Source organism: Giraffa tippelskirchi, chromosome 6 (assembly GCF_054371585.1).
Source record: "Giraffa tippelskirchi isolate mGirTip1 chromosome 6, T2T-mGirTip1v1.2.pri, whole genome shotgun sequence".
NCBI lineage: Eukaryota > Metazoa > Chordata > Mammalia > Artiodactyla > Giraffidae > Giraffa > Giraffa tippelskirchi.
Genome location: NC_137280.1, coordinates 79,359,339 through 79,379,767, shown reverse-complemented (window position 1 = coordinate 79,379,767; position 20,429 = coordinate 79,359,339). Strand labels below are relative to the sequence as shown.

The 20,429-nt window shown below is 38.8% G+C and overlaps 1 protein-coding gene across 12 annotated transcripts in view; it reads left to right on the top strand.

Annotated features, from left to right (window-relative positions):
* The window catches only part of CNOT6 (CCR4-NOT transcription complex subunit 6), a 91,532-nt gene that overhangs the window by 44,592 nt on the left and 26,511 nt on the right, over window positions 1–20,429 (top strand). For all 12 annotated transcript variants that reach the window (XM_081497578.1, XM_081497573.1, XM_081497570.1 and 9 more), the window contains one exon: window positions 18,412–18,598. In XM_081497578.1, coding sequence (XP_081353704.1) covers window positions 18,585–18,598 — 14 coding nt within the window. In that variant the 5' untranslated portion in view covers window positions 18,412–18,584. The remainder of the gene's footprint in view (window positions 1–18,411; window positions 18,599–20,429) is intronic.

The following is a 20,429-nucleotide window of genomic DNA, read 5'->3' as shown; positions in this document are numbered from 1 at the left end:
TAAATAACCTTGTAGGTGATTTTGTATTTCTACTAATAAATCTATAAGTCAAAGGGTATATGCATTTATAATTTTGACAGATGTAACATAATGATTGGATGGGAAGAAGAATAAAACAATGATTTCTTCCTCTTTTACTATATAGGGAGTCAAGTGTAAAAGTGAAACATGCAGTTAAAATTGTAAAGAATCTAAGCTTTAATGTTTTTTAGAATTTAGCTTAACCATAGAGGGATTTTAGAAAATCTTTTGTAGCAAAAGAAAACAAAGTTTGAAGGTCTGTATTTCCATTACTTTTTCATTTTTTCTTTGATTAAATCAAATTTAAAGAAGCTTTCAGTCCATTTTCATTGCTGTTTATATTAACATATTAATGTGATATAATGGTAGTTATGCTAGGTGATAGAATTTTGGTTTTTTAAAAAATGGTGCTGTGTTACCATGAGGTAGAGCTACTTAGTGTTAGTTCAGTTCAGTCACTCTTGTGTCCGCCTCGTTGCAACCCCATGGACTGCAGCACTTAGTGTTAGAGCACAGACTAAAATGTAAGTCCCCTGACTTGAATGCATCATTCTTTTCTACATTGCACCGTGGTGGTCATTTTATTTTGAACTAACATTTTTACCTTTCTCTCAGTTTTTGTGTTTTTCCTAATACTTGGTTTTAGTCTTCCCATTCTCAAGTTCTAGGCTTTTTACCTTGAGCTATAATCTTTTGCTTAAATCAGATCTGTTTAATTTGAACAGGCTGCATCTTTCTATTGGTATTAGGACATGAATTCCTTCCCATAAGAGTTCAGCGATGTGTATATACATATATACCTTTGTGATTGCATTTTCCTTTATGAATTGAAATTTTTGTTAACTCAGATGCTTGGTGCATTAAGTTCATTTTCTCCCTCCCCAATCCTACTGTTTTTAAACTAAGCATTATTACTGTATTTAATCTCCCAAATGTTTTTCTTAGCATCCTTTGTGTATTTTAATCTGGTCTCTTTCCTTCCTTTTAATCCAATTTGCAAATCTTAAAACTGAATCTTCCTTTTGTAAGCTTGCAGTTTCCCTCGCTAGAAGCCTGAAATCCTAAGTCTTGAACTTCAACAGGAGTTTTGACTGGAGAAAAATTCAAATTACCACTGTTTGCAATTATAGTTGATTCTCATTATTCACTGTAGTCATGTTCTGTATAACCACCTGAATTAGCAAATACTGAACTGTTACTCTCAGACGAAATTGTTAGGTTCCTAGCAACCTCTGGTGATACTATTTCTGTCAGCTGATGGATACCTAAGCTGTTTGGTGTGTGTTCTATTTAAAGACAACTTATTTAATGTACATTGTCACTCATTAACATTAAACTCATGGCCAGCAACACTGTAACGTGTGCCTGAAGGAAGCTTTTCTAAGGCATATCACACAGTCGTGTGCTTAGCAGTACACTTGGGGGCTGTGTAGCACAAAATAAATGCACAAAAATGCAAAAACTGGCAGCAAATAGTGAAAAAGATAACTTGTTCACATTGTGAGAGCAGCAACAAGAAAGAGTATTACCTTGTTGGACCTCAGCTGGAACCTTGGGCGACTCCAGTTTTTACTACTCTGTGCTTATTTGTGAATGACTGTGAAATTGTAAGAATTGATTTGGCAGTTAGAAATAAATTTGAAGTGAAGTGAAAGTTGCTCAGTGTCCATCTTTTTGCAACCCCATGGAAGTGGGTAGCCTTTCCTTTCTTCAGGGGATCTTCCCAACCCAGGGTTTGAACCCAGGTCTCCCGCATTGCAGGTGGATTCTTTACCAGCTGAGCCACCAGGGAAGCCCAATAATCCTGGAGTGGGTAGCCTATCCCTTCTCCAGCTAATCTTCGCAACTCAGGAATGGATTCGGGGTCTTCTCCATTGCAGGCAGATTCTTTACCAGCTGAGCTATCAGGGAAGCCCAGGGAATAGGCAAATTTGCAAATACAGAATCAAGGAGTAATGAAAATCAGCTTTAATTCCTGTTTCTTCTAAAATGTTAAGAGTTTCAGAGATTTAGTCAGGATTTCTTCCTTGTTTTATCTCAATCTGCAAATGAGAGGTAGTGATTTCTCTATAGATAATCCTAATTATACTTAATCTCTTTGCTAATCATCCCTTTGACTTCAGGGAGCACCACTGAGATTCTTTCTGTTTCCTGGTATTTAGCAATTAAGAATTCTGGGCACTTTAGAATGAATTTGCCTATCAAAACAGGGCTCTTAACTTAGACCAGGATAATCCCAGCCTTTCTCAAGTCACTATAAACTGCTTAAAATTGAATGCAAATTTTTGAGTGCTGAAGAATATGTTCAGTTTTTATAGAAAAGTAAATAGATGTCATCAGAACCTCAGAAGGTCTCTTTTCTTCTTTGACCTCTATCAGAAAATTAGGAACCTTAGTTTCTTGAATAGCCTAGTTCTGTCCGTAGAGATTTATCTTTCTCTACAGTATGTTACATTCTTTTGCTTTTATAACTGTTGATCTTTTAAACCAACATTTTTTCCCAAATGGAGTACTGTAATGTTTTGAAATTTGCTTTTTTCCTCTTTTTTTTTTTCTTTTTTTGGTGACCATCTTTCCATATCATTGTATATGGCTCTACTACATCCTCTTTAATAGCTGCAGAATATCATTGTGTATATGAGTCATAATTTAAGTATACTCTATTAATGATCATTTGTTATTTCACATTTTTCCCTACTACCAATAGTATATATATCTTGGCGTTCTTGAATATATTTTTATAAGATAAACCTCTAATTGTAGAATTGTGATAGGGCAAAGAATGTTCAAAGTTAAGATTTAGTAGCTTTTATTACAAGATTGGTTTAAAATATGGTTGTATTTTTCCCATAATGAATGTGTGTTTCTCTCTTAGCCTTGCCAGTACTGGGTATTAATCTTATTTTGCTATTTGCATTGGTAGAAATGTTTTATTTAGATTTGCATCTCTTTTATTACTGAAATGAACTTTTTAAAATGACCCTTTGGTTTTTATTGATTAAGTTACTTGTTCTTACCTTTTGTTCATTTTCCTGTTGCTGATTGCTTTACTTTTTATTTTTTTTATTGAGCTCACATAAAAAATTCCCAAGGTTGAGAACTTTGTCTTATTTAACATTCTGTTGCCATACCATACTAGTCACTAAAAGTTGGCTGAATTAATGGATGTTATCTCTTTAGCTACCAAACATGTTGGCATCTCCACCATATACAGTTGAGCCTTGAACTTGCCTGTTTGAACTGTGTAGGCCTACTTAGGTGCAGAGTTTTTTCAATAACTGTGTACTACAGTACTACACCATCTAAGGTTGGTTGAATCTGAGCAGAACTGCACATTCAGAGGACTGGCTGTAAGTTATGTGTGGGGGACTCCACATTGTTCAAAGGTCAACTGTAGAGGTTATCTCTTCACTTACTTAGGACTTCTTTCATTTTTTTTTCAGCGTTCTTTTGTAGTTCTTAGTACACTTGGATTCTGCACTTTTTTTTTTTTTTGTCAAATTTGTCCCTAAGTGTTCACATAAGTTTGATAGATAATAATACATAACTGGATAATTCTTCACAATATGGGAATACCAGACCACCTTACCTGAGAAGCTTGTATGCAGGTCAAGAAGCAACAGTTAGAACCGGGCATGGAACAACAGATTGGTTCCAAATTGGGAAAGGAGTATGTCAAGGCTGTATATTGTCACCCTCCTTATTTAACTTATATGCAGAGAACATCATGCGAAATGCCAGGCTGAATGAATCACAAGCTGGAATCAAGATTGCCAGGAGAAATATCAAAAAACTCAGATATGCAGATGACACCACCCTCCCTTATGGCAGAAAGTGAGGAGCAACTATAAAGAGCCTCTTGATGAAGGTGAAAGAGGAGATTGGAAAAGCTGGCTTACAACTCAGCATTCAGAAAACTAAGATCATGGCATCCGGTCTCGTCACTTCATGGCAAATAGATGGGGAAACAATGGAAACGATGACAGACTTTCTTTTCTTGGACTTCAAAATCATTGCAAATGGTGACTGCAGCCATGAAATTAAAAGAGACTTGTTCCTTGGAAGAAAAGCTATGACCAACCTAGTCAGCATGTTAAAAAGCAGAGACATTACTTTGCTGAGAAAGGTCTGTCTAATCAGAGCTGTGGTTTTTCCAGTAGTCACGTATGGATGGGAGAGTTGGACCATATAGAAAGCTGAGCACCGAAGAATTGATGCTGTTGAACTGTGGTGTTGGAGGAGATTCTTGAGAGTCCCTTGGACTTCAAGGAGATCCAACCAGTCCATCCTAAAGGAAATCAGTCCTGAATATTCATTGGAAGGGCTGATGGCTAAGTTGAAGTCCCAGTACTTTGGCCACCTGATGTGAAGAGCTGACTCATTTGAAAAGACCCTGATGCTGGGAAAGATTGAAGGCAGGAGGAAAAAGGGATGACAGAGGATGAGATGATTGGATGGCATCACTAACTCGATGAACATGAGTTTGAGCAAGCTCCGGTAGTTGGTAATGGATAGGGAATCCTTGCCGTGCTGCAGTCCGTGGGGTCGCAAAAATTCAGACACGACCTAGCGACTGAACTGAATTGTAAATGCTACAATTTTAAAATTTCAGTTCCTCATTGTTCATTGCTAGCATACAGATATACAGTAGATGTTTTTGTATATTGATCTTTGCTGTACAACTTTGCTAAACTCACTGGTAGCATTTTTATAGATTCCATAGGACTTTTTTACATAGATAATTTGATATTTGCAAATGAAGGTTCTTTATGTCTGCCTTTTTAATTTTTCTTGTCTTGGAATAGCTAGAACCTACAATATAATGTTGAATGATAGTGGTGAGAGTAGATATATTTGCTTTGTTTCTGACCTTAAGGAAAGAATTTATTTCTTTATCACTAAGCTTTTTGTAGATGCCCTTCATCAAGATTGAGGAAGTTCTTAGCTTACCGAGCATTTAAAATTTTTTTTTAGTATATAATATATTTTTATTAAAAATTTTAAAAATCCTTAACATTTATAGAGGTTACACGCAGTTTAGTTACTATATGATGTTGGCTGTATCTCTGTGTTGTGCAGTCCATCCTTGCGGCCTTTTACCCAGAAGTTTGTACCTTTCACCCCAATATTGCCCTCCCTTCCCACTGGTAGCTACTACCTTGTTCTCTAAATCGGTGAATGGACCACCTTTTTGTTATTACACTAGTTTTATTTTTTTAGATTCCACATATAAATGATACCATACAGTATTTGTCTTTCTCTGTCTGACTTAACTCACTTAGTTCAATACCCTCAAAGTCCATCCATGTTGTTGCATATGGCAGAATTTCATTAATGGCCAAGTAGTATTTCATTTTATATATGTGTATATGTGTGTGTGTGTGTGTGTGTGTGTATTACATCTTTATCCATTCATCTATTGATGGACACTTAGTTTTCTTCCATATCTTAGCAGTTGTAAATAATGCTGCTATAAACATTGGAAAGCATGTATCTTTTGGAATTCATGTTTTTGTTTCTTTTGGATGTACATCCAGGAATGGAATTCTGGGTCCTATGGCAGTTCTATATTTAATTTTTTGAGAAACCTCATATGCTTGTCCACAGTGGCTATATCGGTTTACATTCATACAGCAGTGTAGAAGGGTACCTTTTGCCCCTCATCCTTGCCAACATTTCTTATTTGTGTTCTTTTCAGGGATAACCATTCTGACAGTATAAGGTGATATTTCACTGTGGTTTTGATTTGTATTTCACTCATGATCTTCACGACCCAGATAATCACGATGGTGTGATCACTCACCTAGAACCAGACATCCTGGAATGTGAAGTCAAGTGGGCCTTAGAAAGCATCACTACGAACAAAGCTAGTGGCGGTGATGGAATTCCAGTTGAACTATTTCAAATCCCCAAAGATGATGCTGTGAAAGTGCTGCACTCAATATGCTGGCAAATTTGGAAAACTCAGCAGTGGCCACAGGACTGGAAAAGGTCAGTTTTCATTCCAATCCCAAAGAAAGGCAATGCCAAAGAATGCTCAAACTACTGTACAGTTGCACTCATCTCACATGCTGGTAAAGTAATGCTCAAAATTCTCCAAGCCAGGCTTCAGCAATATGTGAACCGTGAACTTCCAGATGTTCAAGCTGGTTTTAGAAAAGGCAGAAGAACCAGAGATCAAATTGCCAACATCCACTGGATCATCGGAAAAGCAAGAGAGTTCCAGAAAAACATCTATTTCTGCTTGATTGACTATGCCAAAGCCTTTGACTGTGTGGATCACAATAAACTGGAAAATTCTTAAAGAGATGGGCATACCAGACCACCTGACCTGCCTCTTGAGAAACCTGTATGCAGGTCAGGAAGCAACAGTTAGAACTGGACATGGAACAACAGACTGGTTCCAAATAGGAAAAGGAGTACATCAAGGCTGTATATTGTCACCCTGCTTATTTAACTTATGTGCAGAGTACATCATGAGAAATGCTAGGCTGGAGGAAGCACAAGCTGGAATCAAGATTGCCGGGAGAAATATCAATAACCTCAGATATGCAGATGACACCACCCTTATGGCAGAAAGTGAAGAAGAGCTAAAGAGCCTCTTGATGAAAGTGAGAGAGGAGAGTGCGAAAGTTGGCTTAAAGCTCAACATTCAGAAAACTAAGATCATGGCATATGGTCCCATCACTTCATGGCAAATAGATGGGGAAACAGTGGCTGACTTTATTTTTTTGGGCTCCAAAATCACAGCAGATGGTGACTGCAGCCATGAAATTAAAAGACGCTTACTCCTTGGAAGGAAAGTTATGACCAACCTAGATAGCATATTAGAAAGCAGAGACATTACTTTGCCAACAAAGGTCCATCTAGTCAAGGCTATGGTTTTTCCAGTGGTCATGTATGGATGTGAGAGTTGAGTGGTGAAGAAAGCTGAGCACCAAAGAATTGATTCTTTTGGACTGTGGTGTTGGAGAAGACTCTTGAGAGTCCCTTGGACTGCAAGAATATCCAACCAGTCCATCCTAAAGGAGATCAGTCCTGGGTGTTCATTGGAAGGACTGATGTTGAAGCTGAAACCCCAATACTTTGGCCACCTCATGCGAAGAGTTGACTGATTGGAAAAGACCCTGATGCTGGGAAGGATTGGGGGCAAGAGGAGAAGGGGACAACAGAGGATGATATGGCTGGATGGCATCACCAACTTGATGGACATAAGTTTGGGTAAACTCTGGGATTTGGTGATGGAGAGGGAGGCCTGGTGTGCTGCGATTCATGGGGTTGCAAAGAGTCGGACATGACTGAGCGACTGAGCTGAACTCACTCATGATAAGTGTGTTGAGTTTCTTTTCATGTACCTGTTGGCCATCTGTATTTCCTCTTTTGAAAACTGTCTATTCGGTTCTGCCCATTTTTTAATCAGGTTGGATTTTTTTTTTTTTTTTGGCCGCACTGGGTCTTTGCTGCTACTCACGAGCCTCCTCTAGTTGTAGCAGGTGGGGGCTGTTGTCCCTTGGTGCCTGGGCTTCTCGTTGTGGTGGCTTCCCATGTTGCAGAGCACAGTCTCTAGGGCACACAGACTTCAATAGTTGTGGTGCGTGAGTTTAGTTGCTCCGAGGCATGTGGACTCTTACTCGGGATCAAACTCAAGTCTCCTGCACCAGCAGGTGGATTTTTCAACCACTCGACCATCGGGGAAGTCCAGTTTGGTTGTTTTTTTGATACTGAGCTGTATGAGCTGTTTAGTATGTTGATATTAATGTTAATATTATGTTGATAGGTCATAACATTTGCAAATATTTTCTCTCATCGAGTAGGTTGTCTTTTTGTTTGGTCAGTGGGGTCCTTTGCTGTGCAAACGCTACTTAAGTTTAATTAGATCACATTTGTTTATTTTTGCTTTTATTTACTTTGAGACAAATCTAAAATAAAGTATATTGTTATTTATGTCAGAGTGTTCTGCCTATATTTTCCTCTGGGAGTTTTTCAGTATCTGGTCTTACATTTAGATCTTAAATCCATTTTTAGTTTATTTTTGTACATGATGTTAAAGAATGTTCTAATTTCACTTATTTACACGTAGCTCTCTAGGTTTCCCAACACCATATATTGACGAGATTGTCTTTTCTCTGTTGTATACTCTTGACAAAGAAGGCCTCTTTTGTCATAGATTGACCGTAAGTGTGTCGCTTTATTTCTATACTTTCTATCCTGTTCTGTTTTTGTGCTGCTACCATACTGTTTTGAGTCCTGTCGCTTATAGTACAGTATAGACTAAAGTCAGGGAGTATAATTCCTCCTGCTTTGTTTTTCTTTCTCAAGATTGTTTTGGCTATTTGAGAGTCTTTCCTGTTTTGATACAAATGAAAATTTTTTGTTCCACTTCTGTGAAAAATGCCATTGGTAATTTGATAGGGATTGCATTCAGTCTGTAGATTGCCTTGGATAGTATGATCATTTTAGCAATATTGATTCTTCTAATCCAAGAACATAATATACCTTTCTGTCTACTTGTATCTTCAATTTCTTTTATCTTTAATTCAATATTATTTAATTACAAAGCTGGATAACTGGAAAAGAATTTTCCATTAAAAATAGTTTCAGAGCTAGAAAGTAATATACTGGTTAACAGGTTATGACTTTAGTACAGTGACATGATTGAATAGAAATGGCTTGAATCTTCTGGATGCATTAATCTACATTTGCTGTTGGTTCAGAAATTTACAAATAAATTTCAAAATAAATTATAATTCATCTTGATTTTTCTTTCCAAATCCATAAAATGAAGGTTTTGCTGATCACTAGTTTATCATGCAAGAGACGTGTAAATCTCATGGCACTACCCAGAAATGTGTACACCTTAGGAACTTCACAGCAGCTGGCCTCTCAACAGGAAGACAGTGGGGGTCTGATAGTTTCTGGAGTAGTGTTTTGCCTCCTTAGGTAGGTTTACTCCTAGGTATTTTATTCTTTCTGAATAAAGATAAATGGGATTGTTTCTTTAATTTCTTTCTGATAGTTTGCTATTAGTGTATAGAAATGCAACAGATTTCTGTATATTAACTTTATATCCTGCAAGTTTACTGAATTCATGAATGAACTCTAGTAGTTTTCTAGGGTGTCCTTGGGGTTTTCTATGTATAGTTATGTCATCTGCAAAATAGTGACAATTTATTTCTTCTTTTCTAGTTTGGTTCCTTTTATTTCTTTTTCTTGTCTGATTGCTGTGGCTAGGACCTCCAAGACTATGTTGAATGGAAGTGGGAAGAGTGGGCATCCTTGTCTTGTTCCTGATCTTAGAGCCATACTCCCCCACCTTTTTGGTGCCAGGGTTGGTTTGGTGGAAGATAATTTTTCCCAGACCAGGGGATTGAGGGAGATGGTTTCAGGGGGATTCAGGTGCATTGCATTTACTTGGCATTTTATGTCTGTTAATATTGCATTATGATGCAGAGTGAAATAATTACACAGCTTGCCCTCATGCAGAATCGGTGGGAGTCCTGAGCTTGCTCTCCTGCATTAGACGGTACCGTCTGGGGTGACGGAAGACAGGGATGCCCACGGTGTGATGCTCGTGTCCAGGCTACTCTGTCATCTCATTTCAGCTGCTGTCACTGCAGAAAACCCCTTTTCACAAAGATAGGATGTTGAAAATGGAAGCAGGGTTTTCAGTGCTTTTGTGGCCATCTCAGGATATTGCACCTTGATTTTAATCCAAGATGTGTGGAGATTTGAAGTTGTCTCAAAGATACTTTAAAGGCCAAGTCATTTGCTATCTCAAGCAATTGATCGTTTTCTAGCAAGGACAAAGTCGTTTCACCTGGCTTATTCACAGATGGGTTGTGGATCTATTCTTTCCCAGTTCAGGGTCTTTTGTGGTTGGGAAGTAATTCTCAAACTCATTTGAAAGCTGAGATAGACGATCATGCACCAGCTGGGAGAAGGAAGGCCCTGGCTCAGTCTCCTTCAAAATCTCTGCTAATGTTTGAAACACATCAGAAATCCCCATGTTCACTCGTCATCCCCACCATTCCAGTTTGGTGTTGAATGCAGCCACTTTTTGCCACTTCATACTGTTCATGGGGTTCTCAAGGCAAGAATACTGAAGTGGTTTGCCATTCCCTTCTCCAGTGGACCATGTTTTGTCAGAATTTTCCACCCTGACCTGTCTGTCTTGGGTGGCCCTATTTGGCATGGCTCATTCATTGAGTTAGACAGGGCTGTGATCCATGTGATCAGTTTGGTTAGTTTTCTGTGATTGTGGTTTTCATTCTTTCTGCCCTCTGATGGATAAGGATAAGAGGCTTGTGGAAGCTTCCTGATGGGAGACACTGATGTGGGATAAACTGGGTTTTGTTCTGGTGGGCAAGGCCATGCCCAGTAAATGTTTAATCCAATTTTCTGTTGATGGGCGGGGCTGTATTCCCTCCCTGTTGTTTGGTCTGAGGCCAAACTATGGTGGGGTTAATGGTGACCTCCTGCCAAAGGACTTATTTCAGCACTGTTGTATTCAGTGCCTCTGACCACTGTCAAGCCACGCCTCCGCCGGAGATTCCTGGACACTCACAGCCAAGTCCAGCTCAGTCTCTTGTGGGCTCACTGTTCCTCTCTCCCGGGTCCTGGTGCACACAAGGTTTTGTTTGTGCCCTCCAAGAGTCTGTTTCCCCAGTCCTGTGGAAGTTCTGTAATCAAATCCCACTGGTCTCCAAAGTCAGATTCCCTGGGGGTTCTTAGTCCCTTTGCCTGATCCCCAGGTTGGGAACTCTGTTGTGGGTCCTGGAACTTTCTTAACACTGTACGAAGTTCTTTGGTATAATTGTTCTGCAGTTTGTGGGTCGTCTGCTTGGTGGCTCTATGGTGGGGCTAATGGTGACCTCCTCCAAGACAGAGCCCTGTCCCTGCGGCAGGCCACTGCTGACCTGTGCCTTGGCAGGAGACACTCAAACACTCAAAAGAAGGTCTGGCTCAGTCTCAGTGGGATCTCTGGGTCCTGGTGTACACAAGGTTTACTTTGAGCCCTCCAAGCGTCTCTGGTGGGTTTGGGGTTTGATTCTAAACGTGATTTCACCCCTCCTACCATCTTGTTGGGGCTTCTCCTTTGCCCTTGGACCTGGAGTATCTTTTTTGGTGGGATCTTTTCCTGTTGAAAGGTAGGAGAACCAGAGATCAAATTGCCAATATCCGTTGCTGCTGCTAAGTCGCTTCAGTTGTGTCCGACTCTGTGCGACCCCATAGACAGCAGCCCACCAGGCTCCGCCGTCCCTGGGATTCTCCAGGCAAGAATACTGGAGTGGGTTGCCATTTCCTTCTGCAGTGCATGAAAGGGAAAAGTGAAAGTGAAGTTGCTCAGTCGTGTCCGACTCTTAGCGACCCCACGGACTGAAGCCTGCCAGGCTCCTCCGTCCATGGGATTTTGATCATAGGAAAAGCAAGAGAGTTCCAGAAAAACATCTACTTCTGCTTTATTGACTATGCCAAAGCCTTTGACTGTGTGGATCACAACAAACTGGAAAAAGAGATGGGAATACCAAACCACCTTACCTGTCCCCTGAGAAATCTCTATCCAGATCAAGAAGCAACAGTCAGAACCAGACATGAACAACGGACTGGTTCCAAATCGGGAAAGGAGTATGTCAAGGCTGTATATTGTCACCCTCCTTATTTAACTTATATGCAGAGAACATCATGCAAAATGCTGGGCTGGATGAGCACAAGCTGGAATTGAGATTGCTGGGAGAAATATCAATAACCTTAAATATGCAGATGACTCCACCATTATGGGAAAAAAGAAAGTGAAGAGGTAGTAAAGAGCTTCTTGATGAAGGTGAAAGAGGAGAGTGAAAAAGCTGGCTTAAAATTCAACATTCAGAAAATGAAGATCATAGCATTTGGTCCCATCACTTCATGGCAAATAGATGGGGAAACAGTGGAAATAGTGACAGACTTCCTTCTTTTTAGGTTCCAAAATCACTGCAGATGGTGACTTCAGCATGAAGTTAAAAGACGCTTGATCCTTGGAAGAAAAGCTACGACAGACCTAGTCAGCATATTAAAAAGCAGAGACATTACTTTGCTGATAAAGGTCCATATAGTCAAAGCTATAGTTTTTCCAGTAGTCAGGTACGGATATGAGAGTTGGACCAAAAAGAAGGCTGAGTGCCGAAGAATTGATGCTTTTCAACAGTAGTGTTGGAGAAGACTCTTGAGAGTTCCTTGGACCACAAGGAGATCAAACCAGTCAATCCTAAAGGAAATCAGTCCTGAATATTCATTATAAGGACTGATGCCGAAGCTGAATCTCCAATACTTTGACCGCCTCATGCAAAGAACTGACTTATTGGAAAAGACCCTGATGCTGGGAAAGATTGAAGGCAGGAAGAGAAGGGGATGACAGAGGATGACATGGTTGGATGGCATCGTCGACCTGATGGACACGAGTTTGAGCAAGCTCCAGGAGTTGGTGATGGACAGGGAAGCCTGGAGTGCTGCAGTCCATGGGGTCACGAAGAGTCGGACGTGATTGAGCATCTGAACTGAACTGAAAGAAACCAGCAAGCCATCTAGTCATGGCAGCCACTCTGTCCATGCGTATACAGACACAAAATGACCAATTCTGTTTTTCTGATGTGTAATCATTCTTGAATAGTTCTGCAGCTGTGATGCTGGTTCCCACAAAAGTGCATATAATATATCCTCATGCACATCCTCCTGAACATATATCACACAGAGACAAGCACTGTTGTCCTTTTGTCAACATCAGTAGACTTTCAGCCTGGATTGCATACAATAGTGACTTACTGATCCTTTCTAACAATTGTGCCTCAGCATCTTCTGCTGTTTCATCCATTCGTCTACTTACGGTGCTAGCCTAAAGAGGAACTCGTGCCACCTTTTGAACTGCGACATCTCCTAAAAGTTCATGATAAATGAACTTTAGTAGCAGTCAGGATCAACTCTTCACCAATAGTAAAGGGCTTCCTAGTTTTAGCAATGCAGTTAGCCACTAAGAATGATGCTCTCAGTGCAGACACATTTGATGACGTGGTGGTCTTCAGTAATTGCTTCTGTTTTTCGTATTTACATGTTTATTTTTTAACTCTAAAGCCTAATCTTTTAATGCAGTATGCTTGATCTCAATATGGTGAAGCAGTTCTCACGGTTTCATGGCTTCTTGGATAACTGGTTGCCACATATTACATGAAGTGGCCTTGGATAATGTGAATCACTTGTTGCAATGAACCCCTAATTTAAATAGGACTCCTGGTATTTAAAATGCAGCCTTCTTTTTGTTAATAGTCTTGATCTTCTGCTGTCTCATCATTGGGTCTTTTGCTCTGTTCAGAGAAGCTCTCCAGCAGTGTTTGTGTTTCACTCGTTTTGGCTAGGATTACCTTGTGGGCTTAAAAGACGCTTACTCCTTGGAAGGAAGGTTATGGCCAACCTAGATAGCATATTTAAAAGCAGAGACATTACTTTGCCAACAAAAAGTCCATCTAGTCAAGGCTATGGTTTTTCCAGTGGTCATGTATGGATGTGAGAGTTGGACGGTGAAGAAAGCTGAGCACCGCAGAATTGATGCTTTTGAACTGTGGTGTTGGAGAAGACTCTTGAGAGTCCCTTGGACTGCAAGGAGATCCACCCAGTCCATCCTAAAGGAGATCAGTCCTGGATGTTCATTGGAAGGACTGATGTTGAAGCTGAAACTCCAATACTTTGGCCACCTCATGCGAAGAGTTGACTCATTGGAAAAGACCCTAATGCTGGGAAGGATTGGGGGCAGGAGGAGAAGGGGAAGACAGAGGATGAGATGGTTGGATGGCATCACTGACTCGATGGACATGGGTTTGGGTAGACTCCGAGAGTGATGGACAGAGAGGCCTGGCATGCTGTGATTCATGGGGTTGCAAAGAGTCGGACATGACTGAGCGACTGAACTGAACCTTGTGGGCTTACCAAAACTGACTGAGACAGTATGCAGTGCAGGAAAGAGGCACAGATGGAAGTGGTAAAGAAGATAATGGGTGGGCCACTCATGGACTAAAACAGTGTCGAATTCTGACTTAAAACCTGCCACCAGATGCACCTGTGCAATTGAAGTATTTCAGCTCACTTGCAACTATAAACCCTGACACCAGATGCAGCTTAATTGTCACTTGCCACTCATTGATAAGGATTTGATAGGAATCTAGAATCTGCAAGCAATTGATTTATTATGGTCTCTGTGCAGTCAAACCTCTCTGCTGATGATAATCTGTATTTGCAGCTGCTCTTCAGTGCCTCAGCTCTGCCTCAGATCATCATGCATTAGACTCTCATTAGGAGCTCACAGCGTAGATCCCTTGCCTGGCAGTTAACAGCAGGGTTCATGCTGCTTTGAGAATCTAATGCCACTGCTGATCTGATAGGAGGTAGAACTCAGATGGTGATGTCAGCAATGGGGAGTGGTTGTAAATACAGATGAAGCTTCCCTTGCTGCCCCAGCCATTCATCTCTTGCTGTGCAACCCAGTTCCTAACAGGCCATTGACCAGTGTGAAGATTGGGGATCCCTATCTTAGAGGGAATGCTTTCAGCTTTTCACAGTTGAGTATGATGCTAGCTGTGGGTTTGTTGTATATGACCTTTTTTGTGTTGAGGCAGGTTCTCTCTATACCCACAATCTCTGGAGAAATTTTTGTCATAAATGGATTTGAATTTTATCAAAAGTGTTTTTGCATGTATTGACATAATTCTATGATTTTCTAAAAGATTTATTCATTCATTCATTTGTTTTTGGCTCTGCTGGGTCTTCATTGCTGCATGCGGGCTTTCTCCAGTTAGCTGTGAGCAGGGTCTGCTCTTCATTGTGGTGCTCGGCTCCTCATTGCGTGGCTTCTTTTGTTGCACAGGCTCTGGGGGATGCGGGCTTCGTCGGCTACTGTTCTCAGGCTCTAGAGCACAGGCTCTGTACTTGTAGCACACAGGCTCTTTTGCTCCGAGGCATGTGGGATCTTCCAGGACCAGGGAATGTTCCTGAGCTCTTGAGAAGAATGTTTATTCTACTGCTTTCAGATGGAATGCACTATATGTTTATCAGTTAAGTCAGTTTGTCTAATGTGTCATTCAAGGTCTTTGTCTCCTTATTGATTTTCTCTCTGATGCCTTGTCAGTTGTTACTGTTGATTTCTCCTTTTATGTCTGTTGACACATTATTGACCAGGGGGATTTTTCCAGAAACTAGTGCCTGTGGCTGGTGATTTGTTATGTAAGTGAATGTTGACTTGCTCATGTTTGAGTAAATATCAACAAGTTTTTTTTGTACTTAATGTATTTATTTGAAACTTTGTACATGTGTTACTAAAGCCTTCTAATATTTTGTTAGCGTGTGATAGACAGGACAGCAGGCATCTCTGTGGAGAGGAACAGAACATCTTTTGCAAATATACCATTTCACTGTGCTTTCCCTGGGAAGAGCAGACTCGCCACTTTCTGGCAGGATTCTTTTTTAATCCTGTGGGTATTATTACCTCTAGAACATGTTCTTTTATTTTACCTGATAGTTAACAAGGTGGGATCTTTGAAGGGGGCTCTTTTTCAAATGAGAAATTTTGTGATATGTCGTTTCTGATAGTTTTACAGTAATAAACTTGTGTTTATAATATTGAGAAGGTTGGAACAAAATTTAATGGAACAAAATGTGAATGATAATGACAATCACAAGTTGTATGATGAACCCTTGATCAGTTTTAAGTTCTGACAACTTTGCACAGTGATGTTAATCGTGCCACTCTCTAAAACTATTGATCTCTCTGGTCAGTAATGCACAGGTAACAAAAGACATATTAGTGTGTCTCTGGTTAATACTGTGTTAGTATTTGCCTTATGTATTGAGGTGCTCCTATGTTGGGTGCATATATGTTTACAATTGTTACAAACATTCCTGGATTGATCCTTTAATCATTATGTGGTGTCCTTTTTTGTCTTTTCTGACAGTCTGTATTTTAAAGGTGTTTTTGTTTTTTGATATGATAAAAGTATTACTACTCTGGCTTTCTTTTGGTTTCCATTTTGCATAGATTTCCTTTTTTCATTCAGTCACTTTGTGTGTGTCATTAGTTCTGAAATGAGTGTCTTGTAGGTAGTATATATGTGGGTATTGTTTCTGCATCCATTCATGCACTCTTATCTTTTGGTTGGAACATTTAGTCTATTTACGTTTAAGGTAATTATTGATTTATATATAGTCAATTTTACCATTTTGCTCATTGTCTTATTGTTTTTTAGGTCTTTTTGCCCTCCTTTTATTCTCTGTGATTTGATGACTGTCTTTAGTGTTATGTTTCAGTTACTTCTTTTTTTGTGTGTATATCTATTTATACTTTGTTTGCAGTTAACCATGAGGTTTTTGTATAACAGTCTACATCTGGCCCCAGTAGCTCAGCGGTAAAGAATCTGTTGGAGATGCAGGAGACACAAGATTTGATCCCTGGATCAGGAAGATCCCCTGGAAAAGGGAATGGCAATCCACTCCAATATTCTTGCTGGGAAAATCCCATAGACAGAGGAGCTTGGCAGGCTATTTAGTCTGTGGGGTTGCTGTAATTTTTAAAAATAATTTTAAAATTATTTTAAAGATAAAAATGAAAATTTTCAGTTTCTGCTGAAAAATCAACTGATAGGAGAGGTTTTTAAAAGTCAGAAATGGATACTGATTTTGTCAAATGCTTTCTTTTCTGAGAAAACGTTTTTTAAATTATATTTTTAAATGTTCAACAAACCTAGCATTTTCTGGCACAAATCTTACTTGGTCATTATCCCTTTTAGTGTGTTGTTGGGTTTGTTTTTGTTAAATCCACATTTATGCTCATGAGGATGTTGTTCTGTAGTTTTCTTGTCCTAGTGTTGTCTGCTTTTGCTATCAGGATGATGTTGACTTCATAATGAGTAGGAAAGTATCCTTTTCAGTTTTCTGGATGAATTTGTATAGAATTATTTTTAATTCTTCCTTGAATGTTTGGTAATATTCACCAGTGAACCCATCTGGTTCCAAAATGCTCTTTATGGAAAAGTTTTTTAGATACATTCATAATGTGCATTCGTCACTACCATCCATCTCCGTAGCTCTTTTCGTCCTGTAGTTTGCCTTCATGTTTGAAAATATCTTTCTGGGTTGCTAGATTGTTGCATTAATGTGGAAATTTTTCTGCCTGTGTGTGTGTGTTTGTGTGTGTGTGTCTGTTTCTCTTTTTGTGGCAGCTATAATTGGTAACAATATAATTCACACAGTTCACCCACTGAAAGTACAAATTCAGTAGTTTTTATATATTTTGTTGTGCACCCCTTACCATAGTTAATCTGAGAGAATTTTTATCGTTCCCAGAAGATACCCTGAATACATTAGCAGTCATTCTCCATTTGCTCTTAACCATGGTGTCCAACTTTAGAAGTTCAGTATGAGCGTCTATTTTGTCTTGCTTAGTTGTCTAGCTTTTGACAGTATGGTGTACAATTAAAGTAACTTTTAATATCTTTCTACTAGTTTTGTCATCGTTATCTCTTCTGGACTGGTCTTAATTGACTGACTTTTCATTATGGGTATTATTTTACAGCTTCTTTGTGTACCTAGTAATTTTTAATTAGGTGCCAGATATTGTAGATTTTACCTTATTGAGTGCTGTGTGAACTTGAGTGATGTGTGAACCTAGGGATTATTACCTCTTCTCCTTTTGCATGTTTTTTTCCCTCTCGCTCAGGCAGTTTCTCACATGCATATACTGATCACTTGATAACTTGAGGGGGAAACTCTAAACCTCTCTTTTCATCTCTCTCCTCTCTGGTACTCTGCCTTTGTAAATTCTAGTCATCCTGGCTTCCCTGGACATATGCTGTGTATCCTGTACTTGGGGGAGATCAGTGTTCTTCCCCTGGAATCCCCTAACCGTGCTGCTGTTCAAGAATCAAGCTCAGATAATAGTAGACCTGGCTTGTTTGTTTCCCATCCTTAACAGATCACTCTCCTACACTGATTGGTGTCTGATCTCTGAAATTTGTTGATTCATGTATATTAGACATATTACTATAAATTACTTATACTTTTTCTTGTCATAGTTGAGGCTAATTTAAAGGATAAAGTCTTTTAACTGTTAAAAGTCTTTTAACTTTTAACATTAGTTAAAACAATGCAATCTAAATACTGATATATTGCCTTGAATGAGTTGTGGTTAGTTTGCTAAGTAGAGAATTTATAACTTAATCCTAGCAGTGAATTGTTCTAGAATCAATAAAGTTTTAGTGTTGACCCCTTTCTCACAATTTTTTGTATGATAAGTTATTACTCAATAAAACATCTAAATGTTACCTAGTCCAGAGACCAAATTGTAGAGTTAATTCTTGTCCCATTTTTCTTCTTTTACAGGAAAAGTAAGAAGCTTAAGCTCATCTTTGTGGTCACTAACTCACTTGACAGCTTTGTATCTAAGTGACAATTCCCTGTCCCGCGTTCCTTCAGACATTGCCAAGCTTCACAATCTGGTGTATCTGGACCTGTCCTCTAATAAAATCCGAAGTTTACCGGCAGAACTCGGAAACATGGTGTCACTCAGGTATACAGAGTCAACTCAGTGCATAGTTATATACCCTTAAAACAAAATATTATTCTGTCGTTAGGAAACACTACTTTGTTAGGAAACAACATTGTCAATTTAATGTTACCTGAACAAAATTAAACATGAGGTAAACTTTTCTGGAAAAATTGAATGTCAGCTAATAAATCATAAGTCACGTAGATCCATTGCCTCACATTTATTTTATTGCTGTTTTGTGTAATATACTTCATATTTGAAACAAAATTTTAAGACAAAGTGGAGCAAACAAATAGAAAGTGCTTGTGCTATTCCATATATGCACTCACGTGTGACAGACAGTTGAGGTGCTTTTTCTTCACTAAATTCTGGGGCTCCTTATCATCCTTAATACAGGATCTAGGAAGTCATTGCCAATTAGTGATACTTTTTTGACTGTCCCAGGGCTTCTGTGCATGATAGTAACAAAGATGGGACTTGAAAGAAGCTAGAATTAGTGATTGAATGTGGGGGACTATAGTGTGGAGTATAGGAGGCAGATAGAATGTGGAGTCATACAGAGTTCAGATTAGAAACTTGACTATGTCATTTATAAATTGTGTGATACGGGGCAAGCTTCTTATAACCTTGCTGAGTGTTCCTTCATCTGTGAAGTTTCTGTAATAAGGACCCAGCTGAGATCAGCAATATTTGAGATACTGACTAAAAAGCTATTAGCAACCCTGTTTGGTAAATCCTGTATTAGTAAATGGTAATTCCTGTAAGCTCTGTTTTCTAAGATAGATGAGATTTATTCAAGTTGAATATAAAGCCAATTTCTAGCTGTTATGTTAATCCTAATGGAAAATCTTGTGCCATTTCATATTATCTGCCTTTTTATAAAAAATTCCACTGACTTTTTCTGCTGCTTTTTCTCATTTGCTGCATAATAAAAAGGAATAAGGACCTTGTGAGAGGTGGTTTTTGTTTTTGTTTTAACCTCTGTTGTTTCCAGACCAGCCCTTTGACAATTTCAGGCTTAATGAGTATATACTATGACTTTTAATCCTCTGAACCAAATTTACTTAAAGGACCTCCTTTCTTATATGATATATTTGGAAATAACAGGTATTCAGAACAAGTTTTTCTTGTTCATTTTATGGCCTCACCAACCTCTGATTTTACTCAGTAGTAACCAAGCTTCTTTTAAATTCTAAGAACCAAGGATTTTAGAAGTAGTTCTCATTCACATGTAAAAATTGACAAATAAAACTTAATAGGATATTACCAGTATCTTAGTATTGGGTCTTTCTTTTTTTCCTACTGAAGATGCCTTTCATAGTTACATTTTCTATGCAAAACAAATCATTAAAATAATCAGAGGTTATTAATATAGCTGCCATTATTTATAAAGTGAAACATTAGTAAATTTGGAAAAATATAAACTTATCATGCAGCTACCATAAAGTATTTTGTTTTGGCATGATATGATCATTTAAATTCTGTTTTCACAATTTACATGTTAGGCTGTATTTTCATTTCCACTTTCTAAAATATGTGTGGTAGACCTCCATCTGTGCTGACCAGGGTAGTCTCTGGACTGTGCCATTTCAAAGTGTGTCACCAGCTTGCAGTGAGATACACAACATGTATCTGTTGAATCTCATGCTCTTAAAAAATGGGCTTATATTTTGTTGATCTTTTTCTTTCTCTTTTTTTACAATAATTGATTTATTTTTTTTCCCCTGTGTTTTATAAATGTATGTCTTTGGCAGTTTGTGATTTTTTTGTTGTGTCTTTTTTTTTTAACCACATATGATTTGAGAAACACTGTACTAGACATTAGCATATAATACTAAATTTGTATTAGTAA